Source organism: Centruroides sculpturatus, unplaced genomic scaffold (genome assembly GCF_000671375.1).
Source record: "Centruroides sculpturatus isolate CEXI.00-Female unplaced genomic scaffold, Cexi_2.0 scaffold313, whole genome shotgun sequence".
NCBI classification, from domain to species: Eukaryota; Metazoa; Arthropoda; class Arachnida; order Scorpiones; family Buthidae; genus Centruroides; species Centruroides sculpturatus.
Window position 1 is genome coordinate 621,387 of NW_019384656.1, and position 25,836 is coordinate 647,222.

Here is a 25,836-nt window from a genome sequence, read left to right on the forward strand (position 1 = left end):
ATGAACCCCCATCACTATTACTTTTGATGTACTTTTAAAAAAGCAGTTTAAACTTTACTGATAAAGAAAACAATACATTTCCATGATATATCGGAGGTTTACGTAGCCATCTTCCTGTTATAAATTGATATTCATCGTACATTTAGTAACAACAATGGTTCATCGATATTATCTTCTTGTTTCAATAAGAAGATTAATTAAATTCTCGCGTTTTGGATTTTTATTTTCTTTTGCTATTATTGCTGTCCTTAATGCAAACTGCGTTAACCTTTAATCTTTCTTTCTGCTCTTTACAATCAAGCAATGTAATCTCATCCGATACCCGAATGCAAATAACTCTATTTGTTTTTGTGTGTGATAAACACTAAACGATATATTGATACAACAAATAATACATTATAGTCGAACCTCTGATAACGGCCATTTTTACGTTTCCGTCAGTGGCCGCTGTTCACAGGTTTGACTGTATACACGAGAAAACTTCTTTAACGTATGCTGTATACAGATTTCTGTTTACTTAAGAACCATGCATGAAGATTTGTGGCTCCTGGGCTTAATTTTGACACGTGATATCATAATATGTCATCCTTAAATAATAATATTTCACAAATTTTATTATTTGTATGACCATAAAAAAGTAATGTTCTTACTTGTTAGATAATATAAAGTTCTTTGCAAATTAGAAAAGAAAAGCTCTGAAATAGTAAACTCGTAGGCCACTAAAAAGTAATTTAAATTATCTTTCAATCGATTCCTTTTCTCATTACTTTCCAATCCTTCTGTTCCTTCTCCAGTTACCTTCCAATGGTTTGTATTCACTTCTTCCTGTTCCTTCTACTTCTTAACAATAGGAGTCAACAAGAACTGTATTTAATCCTATTATTCTTCTTCTAATTATCATTCCAATCATCATTTTTCACTTCTAACCTCTTGAATCTTCTAATCCTTATCTTGTTACAATAGGAGCCAACAAGAGCTATTGTTCCTCTTTCAATTATCATTCCACTGGCTCTTTTTTCCTTCTACTCTCCTGTTTCTCTTACTCTTTTGACTTCTTATCTTGTTGACAGTAGGAACAAACAAGAAGAGTTTTCTTGTTGCCTCCTCCTGTTTGCAAGAGATGCCTCCAACTAGATATCAAGCTTCTGTTGACACAAATGTCACGAAAGTTGTTATCCAGATGTGATACCCATCCATAGAGTACTGTCCATTTTGTTTACGAGAAATATTTTTCCAAAATATTCTAAAATTAATTTTAATTTAAATTATTTAATTTTAATTATTAAATTTATCAATAGATGGCCGCCTAACCAACTACCTACGGCCAAATTGCTTTATATCTAATCCCTAAATTAGCCTTGTTATAGCCGGATCAATTATGCAATCGAGGTGAATCATATGCTATTATATATTTAACATCTCATAATTAAAGATAAAAAAGTCCTTAATTATTATTAAATTAAGGGCTACAAGATCTTCTATGATCGGGCCTTAAAAAAAATTCATTTTATCCCGCTTCGTACCTTAGTTTCAACTCTTATTTATTTATCCATCTCAGAAACTTAAGTTTAATAAATTAAACAATAGATATAACTTTTTTGTAAGCTTACCACACACCCCACAGTAATATATAACACTCAGACATGTCATTCGATCGAGCTGTCCAAGTATATCAGTAAATAATTCGAAAAAATGGCTTTGGTGTGGAATCCGAAATTTGGACTAGACCTGATAACATAAATATTTCAAAAAATAATAATAAAAAAGAAACATTTGAAAGAAACTGAGTCTTTTTAACTGTTATGTAATGTTTACTTCATAATATAAATTCTCTATTCTGTGTACATTTAAATGAATACAAGTGACGTTTTGGTGTTTTTGTTCCTCCCATGTATACTAGAACACTTACGTTTAGTTAATTAGATTGTGTTCAAATAAAAAAAAAACATCCATTCAAGCATACTAATTCCAACTTAAAATTGAAAAAAAGGAACCAGTATCCAATTGTTCCAATAACTATATTCATATGAATCCGCTCTTAGTATGGAATCCAGAATTTGGACTCGACTCAATAACTTAAATATTAAAAAAAAATAGAAAAAAATTATTTTTAACTTTCATTTTTATATTTTATTTTCCATGGCATCATAAACAAGTCAATTTATTTTATTAAAAAAATCTGTAAAGATAGCGCTTCGGTGGTTTCATTTCTTACAAGTGAACTAACCTCGTTCGAATGGTTAAATCGTGTTCAAATCATCAGAATTATTTATTGAAGCACACTTATTCCTACTCTAGAAACAGGAAAAATGTACCATTAACCAATTGTTTCTATTACCAAATAGTTCCAATTGTTTCGAGCACAAAGCCAAGTGCAGGATGTTGATGTATAAGGCGATGCAATTGAGTAGAAGTGATCCACGAACAACAAAAAATGCAGCAACTGGAAGTGGAAATCGATTTTTTTCCTATCCTGTTGGTCTAGAAATGACCTGAGGCTATCTTACTTTATAAAGTGTATACCAAATATCAAGATTTCTTCACGTGTTCACTCGAAGGAACAGGCTAAAATTCATAAATTTTAATACATGGTGACTTAACTGTTGTAAAAGTTAAATGTTTAAATAAAAACATAATTTTATCATGTTCCCATCAAATTTACGTTTGCGAAGAAAACATTAATCACAACACAGTTAATGGACTTTTGGTTCATCCTATACAAGTCAATATATCGATTAATTTAAAACATTATTCTACATTATCCTACTGTATAACGTATATAAAGGCTGATTAAACTCATATAAATTTAATGCAAGATACAATATTCCTCCAGTTAATCTCCATACTTACTAGGATCATTTATATCTGAATTTACTGAATTTTTATGTCATTTTATACAAATTCCGGGTATAAAAACATTAATTTTTGTTATATTTTGAATTTCAATTAATCTTTTTAAATATTTAATTCGAAATTTTAAAGTTAGTTTTACATAAAAATCAATCGATCCACTTAACAATATTCAATTTGAAGATTTAGTTGTCAAGTTTAACATTGCGCTTCCGACATTTACGTCTTTCGTGCCGATCGAAAGACGTTAAAATTTTTCAGAATTTACAATTGATTTTTCGAAAGAGTTTTTTTAAAAACGTTTATGATTTTGTAGCGATTCTTAAGAACTAATATCAAATTTATGCAAATTAATAGAGTTCCGTTAATGTCCCGATCCTTGAAATGCATTGGAAAGCGTGAAAATTATAACAGATTGAAAAGTTTTTTAAATATAAAATTATAAAAAATAACGTTATAAATATATTTTTAATTAAAATTATTTTAAAAATAAACTTTAAACTCTCATTAGATGTATGTATAAAACATACCAATCCTTATCAAAGTTGAAAAATTCCACCCGCTTCAACTGATTTATAATGTTAATGTATGCAAAAATTATTTTAAGAAAGAAATACAATTAAGTTTCATGGTGGTAATCGAATTTGGTCTCTAATGTTAAAATATATGATTTTTTAAAAATCTTTTTCTACATTAATTAACTAAGGTGCTATTAAATAAATAATTAAAATATTTAAATAAAATAAATTAGAAAATCTTATGAAATTACTAAATACTTTTTGAAAACAGCGATATTTTTTCAAGCCTCATCTTTGTGTGTGTGTGTGTGGTTTTTTTTTTGTAAATATTTTTTCTGTCTGTTTGCGAATGTGTCTGTAGGATAATTTTTAATTTTTAAAAATTTTATAAGTTATTATAAATATTTAAAGAAAATTCGAAGTAAGCAAAGTCATACAGTAAACGTTTTTATTAATTTCCGGCAGAGGGCTTCCAATAAAACAGCCCTCTACCGGAAATTTATAATAGTAGAAAGTCCTTTATTGGAAACTATTTTCGTAGATTTAAAAATTGATTTAAAATATATTTATTTTCATTTCTTCTACTTTTACCAAATATTTACTATTATTTAATCTTTATTCAATTATATGAATATAATTTTAATAAATTCAAATTTTAATTATAGAATAAATTTTTTAATTAAGAAAATAGCATACAATTAATTTATTAACAGAACAATTTTATATTTAATAAATTAAAATTTTACGTGTATGAAAAATATTTTACACACTATTCAAAATATTTTTTATAAAGTTCAGTGCAAATTATCATAAGTAGAGAGATAACTTATTAAATTCCGGTAGAGGAATCTTTCTTTTGAAGCCCTCTATCGGAAATTTTTAATTGCCAAATGATACGTCACTATTTTCAAAACTTCAAACAAACATACTTTTTAATAATAACTAAAGATTACCTTTCGATTTTCTATTTATATAAAGAGAAAACTTTAATCAGATATTATTTTGATATTAATAACTAACTTACGAGCACTTGTAATAAGTCTTACAAAAAGAGAATAAAAATGATAGTGCCATGAAGAACTTAGTATTCTTCCAAGCTGGGAAGAAAGGAAAGACAGACAAGTTCAAAACAGGCTAAAATAGAATTTGATTTGTTAGGAACGATGTGCCAGAATAGCAGATAAAACAAGAAATTTATTAGACTTAAGAAATACAATATAAAGAACCTGTAATGGATGTACTAGTATGGCGGACTGGGTCATTAATATTCTGAATCTTACTTTTAAAGAATAAATTTTGTAAAAAAAAAATAATAATAATGAAATAATTACTTCATAAAAGTCGTTTAAAACTGCTTCAAAAGCTTTTTAACAAATTTCTGAATTAAAATATATATTCAAAAATTAATCAGAGTGCTTATTAATCGGACGAAAAGTTAATTTGGAAATTCATTAATGAAATAAAAAAGGAATTTAGACTTAAAATATATTAAAAGTTACATCCGCAATGCAATAATTCAAATTAAATCAAAAGACTTTGCATACAAAAGGTTATTTATTCGACAGAAATAACCAGAAGCCATAGACGACATCCAATGAATTTTAAATTTTAATGCATGAATGCAAAATATCCATACAAAAGTTTTCTCAGGACTTCTTCAACTTATTCTCATTTAAATAATGTAAAACTTTGTTACAGAATCTCACTTTTATTCCGCAAAAAAACTTAATATCTGGGGATTAAAATAAATTTGAAAAAATTCAAAACTGCCATTCTTGAAGAAAGTTAATCAAAAATTCCTGTAATAATATCTTTAGAAATATATAAGTTGCTATAAATTTTCATTTTTCATTATGTAATTATTCATTTACGGTTAAAAATCAACTTAATAAACTTACTTTTAAAATTAATTTTATAGAAAATTAAATTTTATAATTAAGTTTAAAAATCTTTTAAAATAGATAATGCTTTGTGATTTTAATTAAAACTGAATAATTCTCTTTTTTAATAAAGTATTTTCAAAATGGTTACCATATTTTAATTATTAATATAAAAAGAAAAATTACATAGCAAAATAAATTCTAAAAGTTCTAAATTTAGTTATAAAATTTATAAATTCAACGAAATCATTGTTAATGTAAGACAATGGCTTTTTCCTCTCCTCAGCCATTCTGTTTTGAGGCCACTGTGGATCTCATTCTTCTATAATAGTGTAATAATGGCCTCCTACATAGTCTACAATGCGCTGCTTTCTAGAGTTAATCAATCAATTAATAAATCAAACAATGACTTTCTAAGAATATAATAATTATAATAGCATTATTATGTATAATTATAATAATATTTGTTTTTTCTCGGCGCCTACTAACAGAGGAAGATTAACGATAAGAAANCAGTTATATTAATATGAATGTGGAATGTTTCTTCGGTGAACTTTGACCTTTGCTTCTTACACGAATCGCACGCGATCAATTCGGGACAGATTTTGTAATAAACGTTATTTAAGAACCCCCTCAAATAAATAAATATACATTATTGATTTTTTAAATAAGCTTAATTACAATTTAAGAACTTTCTTACAACATCCAATCGGATTTAACGTTACTTAATTTAAAGAATGCTCGTAAGAAATTAATTATAATCAATTTTTATACAATTAAATCTTATTATTGTTAATTACATTTAAATTTTTATGACTACAATTTTAGTTTTAATAAGTTTAAAAAATATTTTTATTTCACTTTTTATATATTTTGTAATTTTTTAAGAAAATTGATTTATAATGGTATTTTATAAAATTTTTACTTTGTAAAAGTCAATTTCTAATATAAATTTAATAAAGTATCAAATTGTTTAAAATGTTTTCACATATTGAAGTTATTTTATTGAATAATTTTTCTTACGTTTATTTTACATCATATATTATTTTTTCAATTTTTATTTTGTCTCTCATTTAATATTTTTTTTATTATTTTTCTTATCTTATTTCACACTTTATATTATTTTTCATTGCCTGTTTTACAGTTTACCTCTTACCTGACGTCATATATTGCTTTTCATTCCTTGCTTTATCTCCTATCTGACGTCACATATTATCTTTCGTTCCTTGTTTTACATCACAGATTACTCTTTACTTCTCACCTGACGTCATATATTATCTTTCATTCCTTGTTTTACGTCAGAGATTACTGTTTACCTCCTATTTTAACGTCACGTGTTATCTTTAATCCCTTGTTTTAGGCTATATCATACATTTCTACAGCGTATTTTACACACTACATTATTTTTACCTTCTGTTTTTACGTCTTACATTATTTTTCAGCATCCATGCTACATCTTACATTAATTTTCATTTGCTATTTTACTCCTTTCGTCAATATTCACCTTCCATTTTATGCTCCGTATTATTTATCACTTCATAAAAAGGAAATCATCTTACACTTAACTACCATTTATACAATTAGTTACACTATAAACGACAATATTTGTAATGTAAATAGCATTAAATTTCTTATGTCAAATAAATCAATTACATGTACTGTACTAACCTGGATGTAGACAGAGAGCTTCCCATATTTCTGTGTCACCACCTCCATACGCTGTAAAAAAAGTTAAATATTAGTCCGTCACAAACAAGGAGAAGAAATCCTTTTATTACTGTCCAATATTTAACATTTAAAGATCGAAATTAAACTGTTAAGATCCTGCACGTATGCAGTTTGTACAGGTTGGACCAAAAGTCATTTAACTGCTTCTACTATACGAATTTGTCCGCGTTAAACAGAAGTAATATGTATTGAACGAGTTGGAAGCGAAGAAAACATTAATCACAACACAGTTAATTGACTTTTGGTTCATCCTATACAAGTCAATATATCGATTAATTCGAGCTTAAAACATTATTCTACATTATCCTACTGTATAACGTGTATAAAGGCTGATTAAACTCATATAAATTTAATGCAAGCGTTTGGTTAACTGATTTTCGGACCAATCTGTACAACTAATACAGTTGATAGAATTTTGAGAATAAGTTTGGTTTTGTGAAGAGATGCTACTGAACAGAATACAGTGATACTTCGTACTTCGAATTTAATTCATTCAGGAAACCGTTCGAACTCCGAAGCGTTTGAAGTACGAGGTACCACTGAATTGTGAAAATATTCTTACTATTCTAAAATATTACATTTTTTAATGTTTTTGACGCTATCTTTCTTCACCCGATTAAGCCCCTATCACTATTACTTTTGATGTACTTTTAAAAAAGCAGTTTAAACTTTACTGATAAAGAAAACAATACATTTCCATGATATATCGGAGGTTTACGTAGCCATCTTCCTGTTATAAATTGATATTCATCGTACATTTAGTAACAACAATGGTTCATCGATATTATCTTCTTGTTTCAATAAGAAGATTAATTAAATTCTCGCGTTTTGGATTTTTATTTTCTTTTGCTATTATTGCTGTCCTTAATGCAAACTGCGTTAACCTTTAATCTTTCTTTCTGCTCTTTACAATCAAGCAATGTAATCTCATCCGATACCCGAATGCAAATAACTCTATTTGTTTTTGTGTGTGATAAACACTAAACGATATATTGATACAACAAATAATACATTATAGTCGAACCTCTGATAACGGCCATTTTTACGTTTCCGTCAGTGGCCGCTGTTCACAGGTTTGACTGTATACACGAGAAAACTTCTTTAACGTATGCTGTATACAGATTTCTGTTTACTTAAGAACCATGCATGAAGATTTGTGGCTCCTGGGCTTAATTTTGACACGTGATATCATAATATGTCATCCTTAAATAATAATATTTCACAAATTTTATTATTTGTATGACCATAAAAAAGTAATGTTCTTACTTGTTAGATAATATAAAGTTCTTTGCAAATTAGAAAAGAAAAGCTCTGAAATAGTAAACTCGTAGGCCACTAAAAAGTAATTTAAATTATCTTTCAATCGATTCCTTTTCTCATTACTTTCCAATCCTTCTGTTCCTTCTCCAGTTACCTTCCAATGGTTTGTATTCACTTCTTCCTGTTCCTTCTACTTCTTAACAATAGGAGTCAACAAGAACTGTATTTAATCCTATTATTCTTCTTCTAATTATCATTCCAATCATCATTTTTCACTTCTAACCTCTTGAATCTTCTAATCCTTATCTTGTTACAATAGGAGCCAACAAGAGCTATTGTTCCTCTTTCAATTATCATTCCACTGGCTCTTTTTTCCTTCTACTCTCCTGTTTCTCTTACTCTTTTGACTTCTTATCTTGTTGACAGTAGGAACAAACAAGAAGAGTTTTCTTGTTGCCTCCTCCTGTTTGCAAGAGATGCCTCCAACTAGATATCAAGCTTCTGTTGACACAAATGTCACGAAAGTTGTTATCCAGATGTGATACCCATCCATAGAGTACTGTCCATTTTGTTTACGAGAAATATTTTTCCAAAATATTCTAAAATTAATTTTAATTTAAATTATTTAATTTTAATTATTAAATTTATCAATAGATGGCCGCCTAACCAACTACCTACGGCCAAATTGCTTTATATCTAATCCCTAAATTAGCCTTGTTATAGCCGGATCAATTATGCAATCGAGGTGAATCATATGCTATTATATATTTAACATCTCATAATTAAAGATAAAAAAGTCCTTAATTATTATTAAATTAAGGGCTACAAGATCTTCTATGATCGGGCCTTAAAAAAAATTCATTTTATCCCGCTTCGTACCTTAGTTTCAACTCTTATTTATTTATCCATCTCAGAAACTTAAGTTTAATAAATTAAACAATAGATATAACTTTTTTGTAAGCTTACCACACACTCCACAGTAATATATAACACTCAGACATGTCATTCGATCGAGCTGTCCAAGTATATCAGTAAATAATTCGAAAAAATGGCTTTGGTGTGGAATCCGAAATTTGGACTAGACCTGATAACATAAATATTTCAAAAAATAATAATAAAAAAGAAACATTTGAAAGAAACTGAGTCTTTTTAACTGTTATGTAATGTTTACTTCATAATATAAATTCTCTATTCTGTGTACATTTAAATGAATACAAGTGACGTTTTGGTGTTTTTGTTCCTCCCATGTATACTAGAACACTTACGTTTAGTTAATTAGATTGTGTTCAAATAAAAAAAAAACATCCATTCAAGCATACTAATTCCAACTTAAAATTGAAAAAAAGGAACCAGTATCCACAATAACTATATTCATATGAATCCGCTCTTAGTATGGAATCCAGAATTTGGACTCGACTCAATAACTTAAATATTAAAAAAAAAAATAGAAAAAAATTATTTTTAACTTTCATTTTTATATTTTATTTTCCATGGCATCATAAACAAGTCAATTTATTTTATTAAAAAAACCTGTAAAGATAGCGCTTCGGTGGTTTCATTTCTTACAAGTGAACTAACCTCGTTCGAATGGTTAAATCGTGTTCAAATCATCAGAATTATTTATTGAAGCACACTTATTCCTACTCTAGAAACAGGAAAAATGTACCATTAACCAATTGTTTCTATTACCAAATAGTTCCAATTGTTTCGAGCACAAAGCCAAGTGCAGGATGTTGATGTATAAGGCGATGCAATTGAGTAGAAGTGATCCACGAAGAACAAAAAATGCAGCAACTGGAAGTGGAAATCGATTTTTTTTCCTATCCTGTTGGTCTAGAAATGACCTGAGGCTATCTTACTTTATAAAGTGTATACCAAATATCAAGATTTTTTCACGTGTTCACTCGAAGGAACAGGCTAAAATTCATAAATTCTAATACATGGTGACTTAACTGTTGTAAAACTTAAATGTTTAAATAAAAACATAATTTTATCATGTTCCCATCAAATTTACGTTTGCGAAGAAAACATTAATCACAACACAGTTAATGGACTTTTGGTTCATCCTATACAAGTCAATATATCGATTAATTCGAGCTTAAAACATTATTTTACATTATCCTACTGTATAACGTCCATAAAGGCTGATTAAACTCATATAAATTTAATGCAAGATACAATATTCCTCCAGTTAATCTCCATACTTACTAGGATCATTTATATCTGAATTTACTGAATTTTTATGTCATTTTATACAAATTCCGGGTATAAAAACATTAATTTTTGTTATATTTTGAATTTCAATTAATCTTTTTAAATATTTAATTCGAAATTTTAAAGTTAGTTTTACATAAAAATCAATCGATCCACTTAACAATATTCAATTTGAAGATTTAGTTGTCAAGTTTAACATTGCGCTTCCGACATTTACGTCTTTCGTGCCGATCGAAAGACGTTAAAATTTTTCAGAATTTACAATTGATTTTTCGAAAGAGTTTTTTTAAAAACGTTTATGATTTTGTAGCGATTCTTAAGAACTAATATCAAATTTATGCAAATTAATAGAGTTCCGTTAATGTCCCGATCCTTGAAATGCATTGGAAAGCGTGAAAATTATAACAGATTGAAAAGTTTTTTAAATATAAAATTATAAAAAATAACGTTATAAATATATTTTTAATTAAAATTATTTTAAAAATAAACTTTAAACTCTCATTAGATGTATGTATAAAACATACCAATCCTTATCAAAGTTGAAAAATTCCACCCGCTTCAACTGATTTATAATGTTAATGTATGCAAAAATTATTTTAAGAAAGAAATACAATTAAGTTTCATGGTGGTAATCGAATTTGGTCTCTAATGTTAAAATATATGATTTTTTAAAAATCTTTTTCTACATTAATTAACTAAGGTGCTATTAAATAAATAATTAAAATATTTAAATAAAATAAATTAGAAAATCTTATGAAATTACTAAATACTTTTTGAAAACAGCGATATTTTTTCAAGCCTCATCTTTGTGTGTGTGTGTGTGTGTGGTTTTTTTTTTGTAAATATTTTTTCTGTCTGTTTGCGAATGTGTCTGTAGGATAATTTTTAATTTTTAAAAGTTTTATAAGTTATTATAAATATTTAAAGAAAATTCGAAGTAAGCAAAGTCATACAGTAAACGTTTTTATTAATTTCCGGCAGAGGGCTTCCAATAAAACAGCCCTCTACCGGAAATTTATAATAGTAGAAAGTCCTTTATTGGAAACTATTTTCGTAGATTTAAAAATTGATTTAAAATATATTTATTTTCATTTCTTCTACTTTTACCAAATATTTACTATTATTTAATCTTTATTCAATTATATGAATATAATTTTAATAAATTCAAATTTTAATTATAGAATAAATTTTTTAATTAAGAAAATAGCATACAATTAATTTATTAACAGAACAATTTTATATTTAATAAATTAAAATTTTACGTGTATGAAAAATATTTTACACACTATTCAAAATATTTTTTATAAAGTTCAGTGCAAATTATCATAAGTAGAGAGATAACTTATTAAATTCCGGTAGAGGAATCTTTCTTTTGAAGCCCTCTATCGGAAATTTTTAATTGCCAAATGATACGTCACTATTTTCAAAACTTCAAACAAACATACTTTTTAATAATAACTAAAGATTACCTTTCGATTTTCTATTTATATAAAGAGAAAACTTTAATCAGATATTATTTTGATATTAATAACTAACTTACGAGCACTTGTAATAAGTCTTACAAAAAGAGAATAAAAATGATAGTGCCATGAAGAACTTAGTATTCTTCCAAGCTGGGAAGAAAGGAAAGACAGACAAGTTCAAAACAGGCTAAAATAGAATTTGATTTGTTAGGAACGATGTGCCAGAATAGCAGATAAAACAAGAAATTTATTAGACTTAAGAAATACAATATAAAGAACCTGTAATGGATGTACTAGTATGGCGGACTGGGTCATTAATATTCTGAATCTTACTTTTAAAGAATAAATTTTGTAAAAAAAAAATAATAATAATGAAATAATTACTTCATAAAAGTCGTTTAAAACTGCTTCAAAAGCTTTTTAACAAATTTCTGAATTAAAATATATATTCAAAAATTAATCAGAGTGCTTATTAATCGGACGAAAAGTTAATTTGGAAATTCATTAATGAAATAAAAAAGGAATTTAGACTTAAAATATATTAAAAGTTACATCCGCAATGCAATAATTCAAATTAAATCAAAAGACTTTGCATACAAAAGGTTATTTATTCGACAGAAATAACCAGAAGCCATAGACGACATCCAATGAATTTTAAATTTTAATGCATGAATGCAAAATATCCATACAAAAGTTTTCTCAGGACTTCTTCAACTTATTCTCATTTAAATAATGTAAAACTTTGTTACAGAATCTCACTTTTATTCCGCAAAAAAAACTTAATATCTGGGGATTAAAATAAATTTGAAAAAATTCAAAACTGCCATTCTTGAAGAAAGTTAATCAAAAATTCCTGTAATAATATCTTTAGAAATATATAAGTTGCTATAAATTTTCATTTTTCATTATGTAATTATTCATTTACGGTTAAAAATCAACTTAATAAACTTACTTTTAAAATTAATTTTATAGAAAATTAAATTTTATAATTAAGTTTAAAAATCTTTTAAAATAGATAATGCTTTGTGATTTTAATTAAAACTGAATAATTCTCTTTTTTAATAAAGTATTTTCAAAATGGTTACCATATTTTAATTATTAATATAAAAAGAAAAATTACATAGCAAAATAAATTCTAAAAGTTCTAAATTTAGTTATAAAATTTATAAATTCAACGAAATCATTGTTAATGTAAGACAATGGCTTTTTCCTCTCCTCAGCCATTCTGTTTTGAGGCCACTGTGGATCTCATTCTTCTATAATAGTGTAATAATGGCCTCCTACATAGTCTACAATGCGCTGCTTTCTAGAGTTAATCAATCAATTAATAAATCAAACAATGACTTTCTAAGAATATAATAATTATAATAGCATTATTATGTATAATTATAATAATATTTGTTTTTTCTCGGCGCCTACTAACAGAGGAAGATTAACGATAAGAAATATGAGGTAATAAGAAGCCGGAGCGCTTGGTATGCAAATTACTCGCGCTAATTGATAATCGATGAGAAATATAACATTTGTATATATTTTAAATTAATATAATTAAAATCAAATACATTTTATAACTGATTAAAGAGCATGAAACCAACAACAACATTTATTTCAATTTTTATTCTTTTTGTATTTTTGTCGTCTACTTATCGTCTACCAGGGGGCACTGCCTTTTACAACGCCACCTCACTATTGTAGATGTTTCGTCAATTAATTAACATGTGAATACTTTGAGATAATTACATTTTTTATACTAAAAGTTTAATTAAAGTATAAAATATTTCTGTAATAAATAATATTTAAAACAAAATGTTAAATTTTGAATAAAAGTAAAAAAAAAAAAAATGCATGATAAATATTGTCGCGCGAAGCGACAAGAGTTATGTAACGACACTATTCGATATTATTGAGGCAAATGATAAATTTTAAAATGGAATTTTCTTATTATCAAATAATTTATAAAAAGATTTATAGCAAAATGATAATAATATTGCTCGACCTTCCAATATAAATTAAAATTAATAACAATAATGTTTATTGAACATATTGAGCACATGCTTATTACAAAGGCTAGTTATAGTTATTTACAAAAAGAAAAAAATACCACTGTCCAAAATGCCTTAAAACTTTTACATTTTTTAGCTGAAATTGAATTGAATTGATTGAATTTTCTTGTTTTTTGACTTGATTTAAATCCGTCCTAACAGCATTATAGGCCCCTGGGCAAAGCAATGTACTGGACCCTGTCTACACAACAGGCAGGTGATAGAAAATTAGTGTTAAATTATGGTCTATGCATCAATTAGCGTGGGGCAACTGTCCAGAATGCTCATGCATTAATTAAGACATTGCGTTGATTAGGTTCTTATATATTTCACGTAAAATAATCCATTATTAATTCATGGTCATAATAGTTGAGAAAATTCTTAACAGTCCTTCGCACATTCCATTCGTAGCAATCAATATTTAACTATATATATTTTGGTTTATACACGAGACTATTCACAAACAGTGTTATATAAAATCGCATAAAATCTAACATGCCATAATACTTTTCAAATTCTGACTCTTCTTTTATATAACCCATAACGTTTAATTTATTTATATCTTCCTGTAATCTGTTTATATCTAAACTTTTAAACCTTTTCCCACCGAATATCTGTCTTATTGAATTATCTCTAATGCTCAACTCGAAACAAAGCATCATAGGAAAATGATTATAACTATTTCACTAACATGCATTTTATTAGTACATTCCATAATCTCTTCTGACACAATAATATAATCAACAAACTATTTTCCTGTTCTAGAAACAAGTATATTCAGCAAAGCTATCACTATAGCACCGGCCATTTAAATTAAACAAATTATTATTCAAATTCTTAGAGAATATATTATTACAGTATATATTTTCTAATTACCACCATCTTATCATCAAACACAGTATGCTATATAAATTATTGAAATATTTTTCAATAATTTTTCCTAGTACGCCTGAAATAATATCAAAAATTATTCACAGCATTATCACATACTAAAATGATTGATAAAAAAATTCAGCCGAGTTGCATAACTTTCCCGGCAAAAACTTAAAACTTCATATAGCGCCATCTGTTACAATATTTTCTTTCAAAAACTTGTTTATTAGTAATTACTGTATTATAAAATGGCAAAAAACGGAAGTCTTCATTAAGTCCGAATTCCACTGGAGATACGACACGTGACCCCTTTATCTTCCCACCCCTCGACCTTCAACCACCAAAATATAATAGCATCGATGCCCCTAATACATAAATCTCCCTGCAAAATTTCAGAAATTTTCGAATAAAGGCTCGGGAATTATTGAGCTTCAAATTCGGTGAACATAATAGCACCCCATACAGACACACGCCATACTTTCCCTTTATTATATACAACATCTGGAAAAGTAATTATCTTTTATAAAGTTGTTAGTCCAACAATTTACGTGTATTAAGAAAGCAATAAATCCACGACCAATTTGGCGAGATACCACAACATCCAATCTCTCAGCAATGCACTAAAACATACCTTCACTTATTAACGTAGACAGTATGGTTGCTGTATCTTCAAATTCTGTATGTAGCGTCCTTGCAATTCAAACAATAATTTTGGTAGACGACCAAACAGAAATTAGTTAGAAAACTTTACGGTTTATTTAAATTAAAACACTTTTTTTAATTCAGATGCATTTCGGGTTGGCTTGTATTCCCAACCCCTCTTCAGTGATGTTATATAATGGTACATCATAGAATTGTGATACTATATTTTTATTACATAAGTGTATGAATTTTTAGTTAATATGTATTATTCACGACAAAAGATAAAACAGGGTAAAGCAGATAACTGGTATTATCCGGTGTTCACGGAGTAACAATATACCCACAAGTCCCACACTTGTCGGTATACTGTTACTCTGTTACGCCTATGTAATAAAAATATAGTATCACAATTCTATGATGTACCATTATATAACATCACTGAAGAGGGGTTGGAAATACAAGCCAACCCGAAATGCATCTGAATTAAAAAAAGTGTTTTAAATAAATCGTAAAGTTTTCTAACTAATTGCTGTTTGGTCGTCTACCAAAATTATTATTTGAATTGCAAGGACGCTACACACAGAATACCTTCACTTAGTTGCAAAGAAGCGTATCTTTCATCTATCAATTTAATCTCTACAATGCAATATTATTATTAACAAAAAGACTCACCAATACCCACCGTCGACTACCCCCGAAAATTAATAATGAATCTATATTATAATTTATTATACCGGTTGGTAATGGTAAATAATGTATTTTAAAATGTTCATAATGCCTTAAAATACGTTATTTAAGTCAACTAAACCCATCTATTCCAGTCCATCTTTCATTCCTCTTCGCAGGTAGTTCACCAGATTACTTTCTTCCACGTTCTTTTCCACCTGTTCTAACCTTTTCTTCTGGTGGTTCCCGTCTCGGTTGTTTACTCCCCACCTTCAATTTGAACATTCTTCTTGGTAGCCACTCCTTTGTCATCCTTATCACACGCCCACACCATTAAATCCTCTCCGAAAAACTTTCTTTCACTTCTATCCACCTTTTCATTTCATTCGTCGTTCTATCCAATAGCGTTTTATCTCTTGACTCCACAGAATACTCTCGTTTGCATGGACCTTAGAGTTGTCCCTTGTTAAAATTTACGTTTCAAATCCAAAATTGCATGTCAAATGAACTACCGCAGGAGCGCCCAGAGGGGGACAAAAAGAGCGAATTGCCTGGGGCCCCGAGAAAATAGGGCCCCTATACAATATTTCTTTACTTACTACCTTTAAATTTTAATATAATAATTTAATTTGGTTTATGGTCCCCAATATGTTCTTTGCTCCAGGCTCCCTGTACTTCGGTGTCACTTCTACACCATATATTGTAATAAAAGGCCTCTCCGTCTATTCGCTCACCCATTTCACCTCAATAATTCCCCAGATAATTTATTTAATATTTACATAATGTAATTAATATAAATATAGATTTAGGCTCTTAATGAGTACACATTTGTAAATTAGAATTCCTTAATTCTTAATTACCCATTAAATATATTATGGAATCAAATATTGTTTAATGTTATTATTAATAGAAGGCTACGTCTAAATGAGTAAACAAAGAATAAAAACAAACACAGGAGTACATAAGTACTTTACGATAAAATATTTATATATAATTAATGAAGGAAAATAAGATATGACTTGGAATCCATCGCATTGTGGTAAATTAAATGAATCTCATTAAAACACAATGTTTATTGTCCAAATATTGTTTTAATATAAAACTAGAGGCAATTGAAAATCTAAATTAAATCGAAATGTATTATGTAATTATTAAGTTGTGTAGTTTTTTATGCAAAACGCTAGCTTGGCTTTTTGTTCAATGGATATTAAAATGGCCCTAATACTCATCGTTGATTCCGCCAGGCCCACGATGGGAGTGTCTGGATGCTAGAGACGAGGCCCAATAGATCAGCCCGTGGAAAAATTACTTGGTTTTTCGGGAGACTCGATTCGATCCCGGATCTTCTATAACAGAAGAATGACGCCTTAATCACCTGGCATTTAGATGCGGCTCTAAAGTCAGTTAACAATTGTAAAGACTAAATTACTATTATTCGCATGTCTTATCATTTGCAAGCTATACAAAAATTATTCAGAGCGAAATTCTCTTTTTAAGTGAACAGACTACATCGTTTTAACACATTTTAAAATATTTTTTAATGGAACATTTACAAATTTAATTAAGGTTAATTAACTTTTAGACCATTCTATATTTATCATTGTTTTTCAGATCGTTTACATCCGCGTAAAAATTATACAGAGTAATCATACAATACATTTTAGTTTGAATTTAAATTTACATGAACCTCCAGTTTTATATTGTGACAATATCTGAACATTAAACTTAATTAGATGAGTTAAAAGTACTGTCGTACACTTTATATTTATCATTATCATTAATTCATAGAAAATACGTACATAAAATTATATAATTTTTACGTAGTTTATACAAAATATATTGCGTATAAACCTACAAAATATTAAGCTTTATTAATTAATTATTTATTGTATTTTATTGTATTCACTTTTGTATTTTATTTTATTATCATTATTAAATATGTATTTTANTACGTTTAGTTAATTAGATTGTGTTCAAATAAAAAAAAAACATCCATTCAAGCATACTAATTCCAACTTAAAATTGAAAAAAAGGAACCAGTATCCAATTGTTCCAATAACTATATTCATATGAATCCGCTCTTAGTATGGAATCCAGAATTTGGACTCGACTCAATAACTTAAATATTAAAAAAAAAATAGAAAAAAATTATTTTTAACTTTCATTTTTATATTTTATTTTCCATGGCATCATAAACAAGCCAATTTATTTTATTAAAAAAACCTGTAAAGATAGCGCTTCGGTGGTTTCATTTCTTACAAGTGAACTAACCTCGTTCGAATGGTTAAATCGTGTTCAAATCATCAGAATTATTTATTGAAGCACACTTATTCCTACTCTAGAAACAGGAAAAATGTACCATTAACCAATTGTTTCTATTACCAAATAGTTCCAATTGTTTCGAGCACAAAGCCAAGTGCAGGATGTTGATGTATAAGGCGATGCAATTGAGTAGAAGTGATCCACGAAGAACAAAAAATGCAGCAACTGGAAGTGGAAATCGATTTTTTTTCCTATCCTGTTGGTCTAGAAATGACCTGAGGCTATCTTACTTTATAAAGTGTATACCAAATATCAAGATTTTTTCACGTGTTCACTCGAAGGAACAGGCTAAAATTCATAAATTCTAATACATGGTGACTTAACTGTTGTAAAAGTTAAATGTTTAAATAAAAACATAATTTTATCATGTTCCCATCAAATTTACGTTTGCGAAGAAAACATTAATCACAACACAGTTAATGGACTTTTGGTTCATCCTATACAAGTCAATATATCGATTAATTTAAAACATTATTCTACATTATCCTACTGTATAACGTATATAAAGGCTGATTAAACTCATATAAATTTAATGCAAGATACAATATTCCTCCAGTTAATCTCCATACTTACTAGGATCATTTATATCTGAATTTACTGAATTTTTATGTCATTTTATACAAATTCCGGGTATAAAAACATTAATTTTTGTTATATTTTGAATTTCAATTAATCTTTTTAAATATTTAATTCGAAATTTTAAAGTTAGTTTTACATAAAAATCAATCGATCCACTTAACAATATTCAATTTGAAGATTTAGTTGTCAAGTTTAACATTGCGCTTCCGACATTTACGTCTTTCGTGCCGATCGAAAGACGTTAAAATTTTTCAGAATTTACAATTGATTTTTCGAAAGAGTTTTTTTAAAAACGTTTATGATTTTGTAGCGATTCTTAAGAACTAATATCAAATTTATGCAAATTAATAGAGTTCCGTTAATGTCCCGATCCTTGAAATGCATTGGAAAGCGTGAAAATTATAACAGATTGAAAAGTTTTTTAAATATAAAATTATAAAAAATAACGTTATAAATATATTTTTAATTAAAATTATTTTAAAAATAAACTTTAAACTCTCATTAGATGTATGTATAAAACATACCAATCCTTATCAAAGTTGAAAAATTCCACCCGCTTCAACTGATTTATAATGTTAATGTATGCAAAAATTATTTTAAGAAAGAAATACAATTAAGTTTCATGGTGGTAATCGAATTTGGTCTCTAATGTTAAAATATATGATTTTTTAAAAATCTTTTTCTACATTAATTAACTAAGGTGCTATTAAATAAATAATTAAAATATTTAAATAAAATAAATTAGAAAATCTTATGAAATTACTAAATACTTTTTGAAAACAGCGATATTTTTTCAAGCCTCATCTTTGTGTGTGTGTGTGTGTGTGGTTTTTTTTTTGTAAATATTTTTTCTGTCTGTTTGCGAATGTGTCTGTAGGATAATTTTTAATTTTTAAAAGTTTTATAAGTTATTATAAATATTTAAAGAAAATTCGAAGTAAGCAAAGTCATACAGTAAACGTTTTTATTAATTTCCGGCAGAGGGCTTCCAATAAAACAGCCCTCTACCGGAAATTTATAATAGTAGAAAGTCCTTTATTGGAAACTATTTTCGTAGATTTAAAAATTGATTTAAAATATATTTATTTTCATTTCTTCTACTTTTACCAAATATTTACTATTATTTAATCTTTATTCAATTATATGAATATAATTTTAATAAATTCAAATTTTAATTATAGAATAAATTTTTTAATTAAGAAAATAGCATACAATTAATTTATTAACAGAACAATTTTATATTTAATAAATTAAAATTTTACGTGTATGAAAAATATTTTACACACTATTCAAAATATTTTTTATAAAGTTCAGTGCAAATTATCATAAGTAGAGAGATAACTTATTAAATTCCGGTAGAGGAATCTTTCTTTTGAAGCCCTCTATCGGAAATTTTTAATTGCCAAATGATACGTCACTATTTTCAAAACTTCAAACAAACATACTTTTTAATAATAACTAAAGATTACCTTTCGATTTTCTATTTATATAAAGAGAAAACTTTAATCAGATATTATTTTGATATTAATAACTAACTTACGAGCACTTGTAATAAGTCTTACAAAAAGAGAATAAAAATGATAGTGCCATGAAGAACTTAGTATTCTTCCAAGCTGGGAAGAAAGGAAAGACAGACAAGTTCAAAACAGGCTAAAATAGAATTTGATTTGTTAGGAACGATGTGCCAGAATAGCAGATAAAACAAGAAATTTATTAGACTTAAGAAATACAATATAAAGAACCTGTAATGGATGTACTAGTATGGCGGACTGGGTCATTAATATTCTGAATCTTACTTTTAAAGAATAAATTTTGTAAAAAAAAAATAATAATAATGAAATAATTACTTCATAAAAGTCGTTTAAAACTGCTTCAAAAGCTTTTTAACAAATTTCTGAATTAAAATATATATTCAAAAATTAATCAGAGTGCTTATTAATCGGACGAAAAGTTAATTTGGAAATTCATTAATGAAATAAAAAAGGAATTTAGACTTAAAATATATTAAAAGTTACATCCGCAATGCAATAATTCAAATTAAATCAAAAGACTTTGCATACAAAAGGTTATTTATTCGACAGAAATAACCAGAAGCCATAGACGACATCCAATGAATTTTAAATTTTAATGCATGAATGCAAAATATCCATACAAAAGTTTTCTCAGGACTTCTTCAACTTATTCTCATTTAAATAATGTAAAACTTTGTTACAGAATCTCACTTTTATTCCGCAAAAAAAACTTAATATCTGGGGATTAAAATAAATTTGAAAAAATTCAAAACTGCCATTCTTGAAGAAAGTTAATCAAAAATTCCTGTAATAATATCTTTAGAAATATATAAGTTGCTATAAATTTTCATTTTTCATTATGTAATTATTCATTTACGGTTAAAAATCAACTTAATAAACTTACTTTTAAAATTAATTTTATAGAAAATTAAATTTTATAATTAAGTTTAAAAATCTTTTAAAATAGATAATGCTTTGTGATTTTAATTAAAACTGAATAATTCTCTTTTTTAATAAAGTATTTTCAAAATGGTTACCATATTTTAATTATTAATATAAAAAGAAAAATTACATAGCAAAATAAATTCTAAAAGTTCTAAATTTAGTTATAAAATTTATAAATTCAACGAAATCATTGTTAATGTAAGACAATGGCTTTTTCCTCTCCTCAGCCATTCTGTTTTGAGGCCACTGTGGATCTCATTCTTCTATAATAGTGTAATAATGGCCTCCTACATAGTCTACAATGCGCTGCTTTCTAGAGTTAATCAATCAATTAATAAATCAAACAATGACTTTCTAAGAATATAATAATTATAATAGCATTATTATGTATAATTATAATAATATTTGTTTTTTCTCGGCGCCTACTAACAGAGGAAGATTAACGATAAGAAATATGAGGTAATAAGAAGCCGGAGCGCTTGGTATGCAAATTACTCGCGCTAATTGATAATCGATGAGAAATATAACATTTGTATATATTTTAAATTAATATAATTAAAATCAAATACATTTTATAACTGATTAAAGAGCATGAAACCAACAACAACATTTATTTCAATTTTTATTCTTTTTGTATTTTTGTCGTCTACTTATCGTCTACCAGGGGGCACTGCCTTTTACAACGCCACCTCACTATTGTAGATGTTTCGTCAATTAATTAACATGTGAATACTTTGAGATAATTACATTTTTTATACTAAAAGTTTAATTAAAGTATAAAATATTTCTGTAATAAATAATATTTAAAACAAAATGTTAAATTTTGAATAAAAGTAAAAAAAAAAAAAATGCATGATAAATATTGTCGCGCGAAGCGACAAGAGTTATGTAACGACACTATTCGATATTATTGAGGCAAATGATAAATTTTAAAATGGAATTTTCTTATTATCAAATAATTTATAAAAAGATTTATAGCAAAATGATAATAATATTGCTCGACCTTCCAATATAAATTAAAATTAATAACAATAATGTTTATTGAACATATTGAGCACATGCTTATTACAAAGGCTAGTTATAGTTATTTACAAAAAGAAAAAAATACCACTGTCCAAAATGCCTTAAAACTTTTACATTTTTTAGCTGAAATTGAATTGAATTGATTGAATTTTCTTGTTTTTTGACTTGATTTAAATCCGTCCTAACAGCATTATAGGCCCCTGGGCAAAGCAATGTACTGGACCCTGTCTACACAACAGGCAGGTGATAGAAAATTAGTGTTAAATTATGGTCTATGCATCAATTAGCGTGGGGCAACTGTCCAGAATGCTCATGCATTAATTAAGACATTGCGTTGATTAGGTTCTTATATATTTCACGTAAAATAATCCATTATTAATTCATGGTCATAATAGTTGAGAAAATTCTTAACAGTCCTTCGCACATTCCATTCGTAGCAATCAATATTTAACTATATATATTTTGGTTTATACACGAGACTATTCACAAACAGTGTTATATAAAATCGCATAAAATCTAACATGCCATAATACTTTTCAATTTCTGACTCTTCTTTTATATAACCCATAACGTTTAATTTATTTATATCTTCCTGTAATCTGTTTATATCTAAACTTTTAAACCTTTTCCCACCGAATATCTGTCTTATTGAATTATCTCTAATGCTCAACTCGAAACAAAGCATCATAGGAAAATGATTAGAACTATTTCACTAACATGCATTTTATTAGTACATTCCATAATCTCTCTGACACAATAATACAATCAACAAACTATTTTCCTGTTCTTGAAACAAGTATATTCAGCAAAGCTATCACTATAGCACCGGCCATTTAAATTAAACAAATTATTATTCAAATTCTTAGAGAATATATTATTACAGTATATATTTTCTAATTACCACCATCTTATCATCAAATACAGTATGCTATATAAATTATTGAAATATTTTTCAATAGTTTTTCCTAGTACGCCTGAAATAATATCAAATATTATTCACAGCATTATCACATACTAAAATGATTGATAAAAAAATTCAGCCGAGTTGCATAACTTTCCCGGCAAAAACTTAAAACTTCATATAGCGCCATCTGTTACAATATTTTCTTTCAAAAACTTGTTTATTAGTAATTACTGTATTATAAAATGGCAAAAAACGGAAGTCTTCATTAAGTCCGAATTCCACTGGAGATACGACACGTGACCCCTTTATCTTCCCACCCCTCGACCTTCAACCACCAAAATATAATAGCATCGATGCCCCTAATACATAAATCTCCCTGCAAAATTTCAGAAATTTTCGAATAAAGGCTCGGGAATTATTGAGCTTCAAATTCGGTGAACATAATAGCACCCCATACAGACACACGCCATACTTTCCCTTTATTATATACAACATCTGGAAAAGTAATTATCTTTTATAAAGTTGTTAGTCCAACAATTTACGTGTATTAAGAAAGCAATAAATCCACGACCAATTTGGCGAGATACCACAACATCCAATCTCTCAGCAATGCACTAAAACATACCTTCACTTATTAACGTAGACAGTATGGTTGCTGTATCTTCAAATTCTGTATGTAGCGTCCTTGCAATTCAAACAATAATTTTGGTAGACGACCAAACAGAAATTAGTTAGAAAACTTTACGGTTTATTTAAATTAAAACACTTTTTTTAATTCCGATGCATTTCGGGTTGGCTTGTATTCCCAACCCCTCTTCAGTGATGTTATATAATGGTACATCATAGAATTGTGATACTATATTTTTATTACATAAGTGTATGAATTTTTAGTTAATATGTATTATTCACGACAAAAGATAAAACAGGGTAAAGCAGATAACTGGTATTATCCGGTGTTCACGGAGTAACAGTATACCCACAAGTCCCACACTTGTCGGTATACTGTTACTCTGTTACGCCTATGTAATAAAAATATAGTATCACAATTCTATGATGTACCATTATATAACATCACTGAAGAGGGGTTGGGAATACAAGCCAACCCGAAATGCATCTGAATTAAAAAAAGTGTTTTAATTTAAATAAACCATAAAGTTTTCTAACTAATTTCTGTTTGGTCGTCTACCAAAATTATTGTTTGAATTGCAAGGACGCTACATACAGAATTTGAAGATACAGCAACCATACTGTCTACGTTAATAAGTGAAGGTATGTTTTAGTGCATTGCTGAGAGATTGGATGTTGTGGTATCTCGCCAAATTGGTCGTGGATTTATTGCTTTCTTAATACACGTAAATTGTTGGACTAACAACTTTATAAAAGATAATTACTTTTCCAGATGTTGTATATAATAAAGGGAAAGTATGGCGTGTGTCTGTATGGGGTGCTATTATGTTCACCGAATTTGAAGCTCAATAATTCCCGAGCCTTTATTCGAAAATTTCTGAAATTTTGCAGGGAGATTTATGTATTAGGGGCATCGATGCTATTATATTTTGGTGGTTGAAGGTCGAGGGGTGGGAAGATAAAGAGGTCACGTGTCGTATCTCCAGTGGAATTCGGACTTAATGAAGACTTCCGTTTTTTGCCATTTTATAATACAGTAATTACTAATAAACAAGTTTTTGAAAGAAAATATTGTAACAGATGGCGCTATATGAAGTTTTAAGTTTTTGCCGGGAAAGTTATGCAACTCGGCTGAATTTTTTTATCAATCATTTTAGTATGTGATAATGCTGTGAATAATTTTTGATATTATTTCAGGCGTACTAGGAAAAATTATTGAAAAATATTTCAATAATTTATATAGCATACTGTGTTTGATGATAAGATGGTGGTAATTAGAAAATATATACTGTAATAATATATTCTCTAAGAATTTGAATAATAATTTGTTTAATTTAAATGGCCGGTGCTATAGTGATAGCTTTGCTGAATATACTTGTTTCAAGAACAGGAAAATAGTTTGTTGATTGTATTATTGTGTCAGAGAGATTATGGAATGTACTAATAAAATGCATGTTAGTGAAATAGTTCTAATCATTTTCCTATGATGCTTTGTTTCGAGTTGAGCATTAGAGATAATTCAATAAGACAGATATTCGGTGGGAAAAGGTTTAAAAGTTTAGATATAAACAGATTACAGGAAGATATAAATAAATTAAACGTTATGGGTTATATAAAAGAAGAGTCAGAATTTGAAAAGTATTATGGCATGTTAGATTTTATGCGATTTTATATAACACTGTTTGTGAATAGTCTCGTGTATAAACCAAAATATATATAGTTAAATATTGATTGCTACGAATGGAATGTGCGAAGGACTGTTAAGAATTTTCTCAACTATTATGACCAT

At 27.6% G+C, this 25,836-nt stretch overlaps 1 protein-coding gene across 1 annotated transcript in view; it reads right to left on the reverse strand.

The window, feature by feature from the left end:
* LOC111626452 (uncharacterized protein ZK1073.1-like) overlaps positions 1-25,836 on the reverse strand; it is a 66,932-nt gene that overhangs the window by 23,560 nt on the left and 17,536 nt on the right. The window contains exon 2 of the mRNA XM_023369823.1: positions 6,917-6,967. Within this exon, the coding sequence (XP_023225591.1) occupies positions 6,917-6,967 (51 nt within the window). The remainder of the gene's footprint in view (positions 1-6,916; positions 6,968-25,836) is intronic.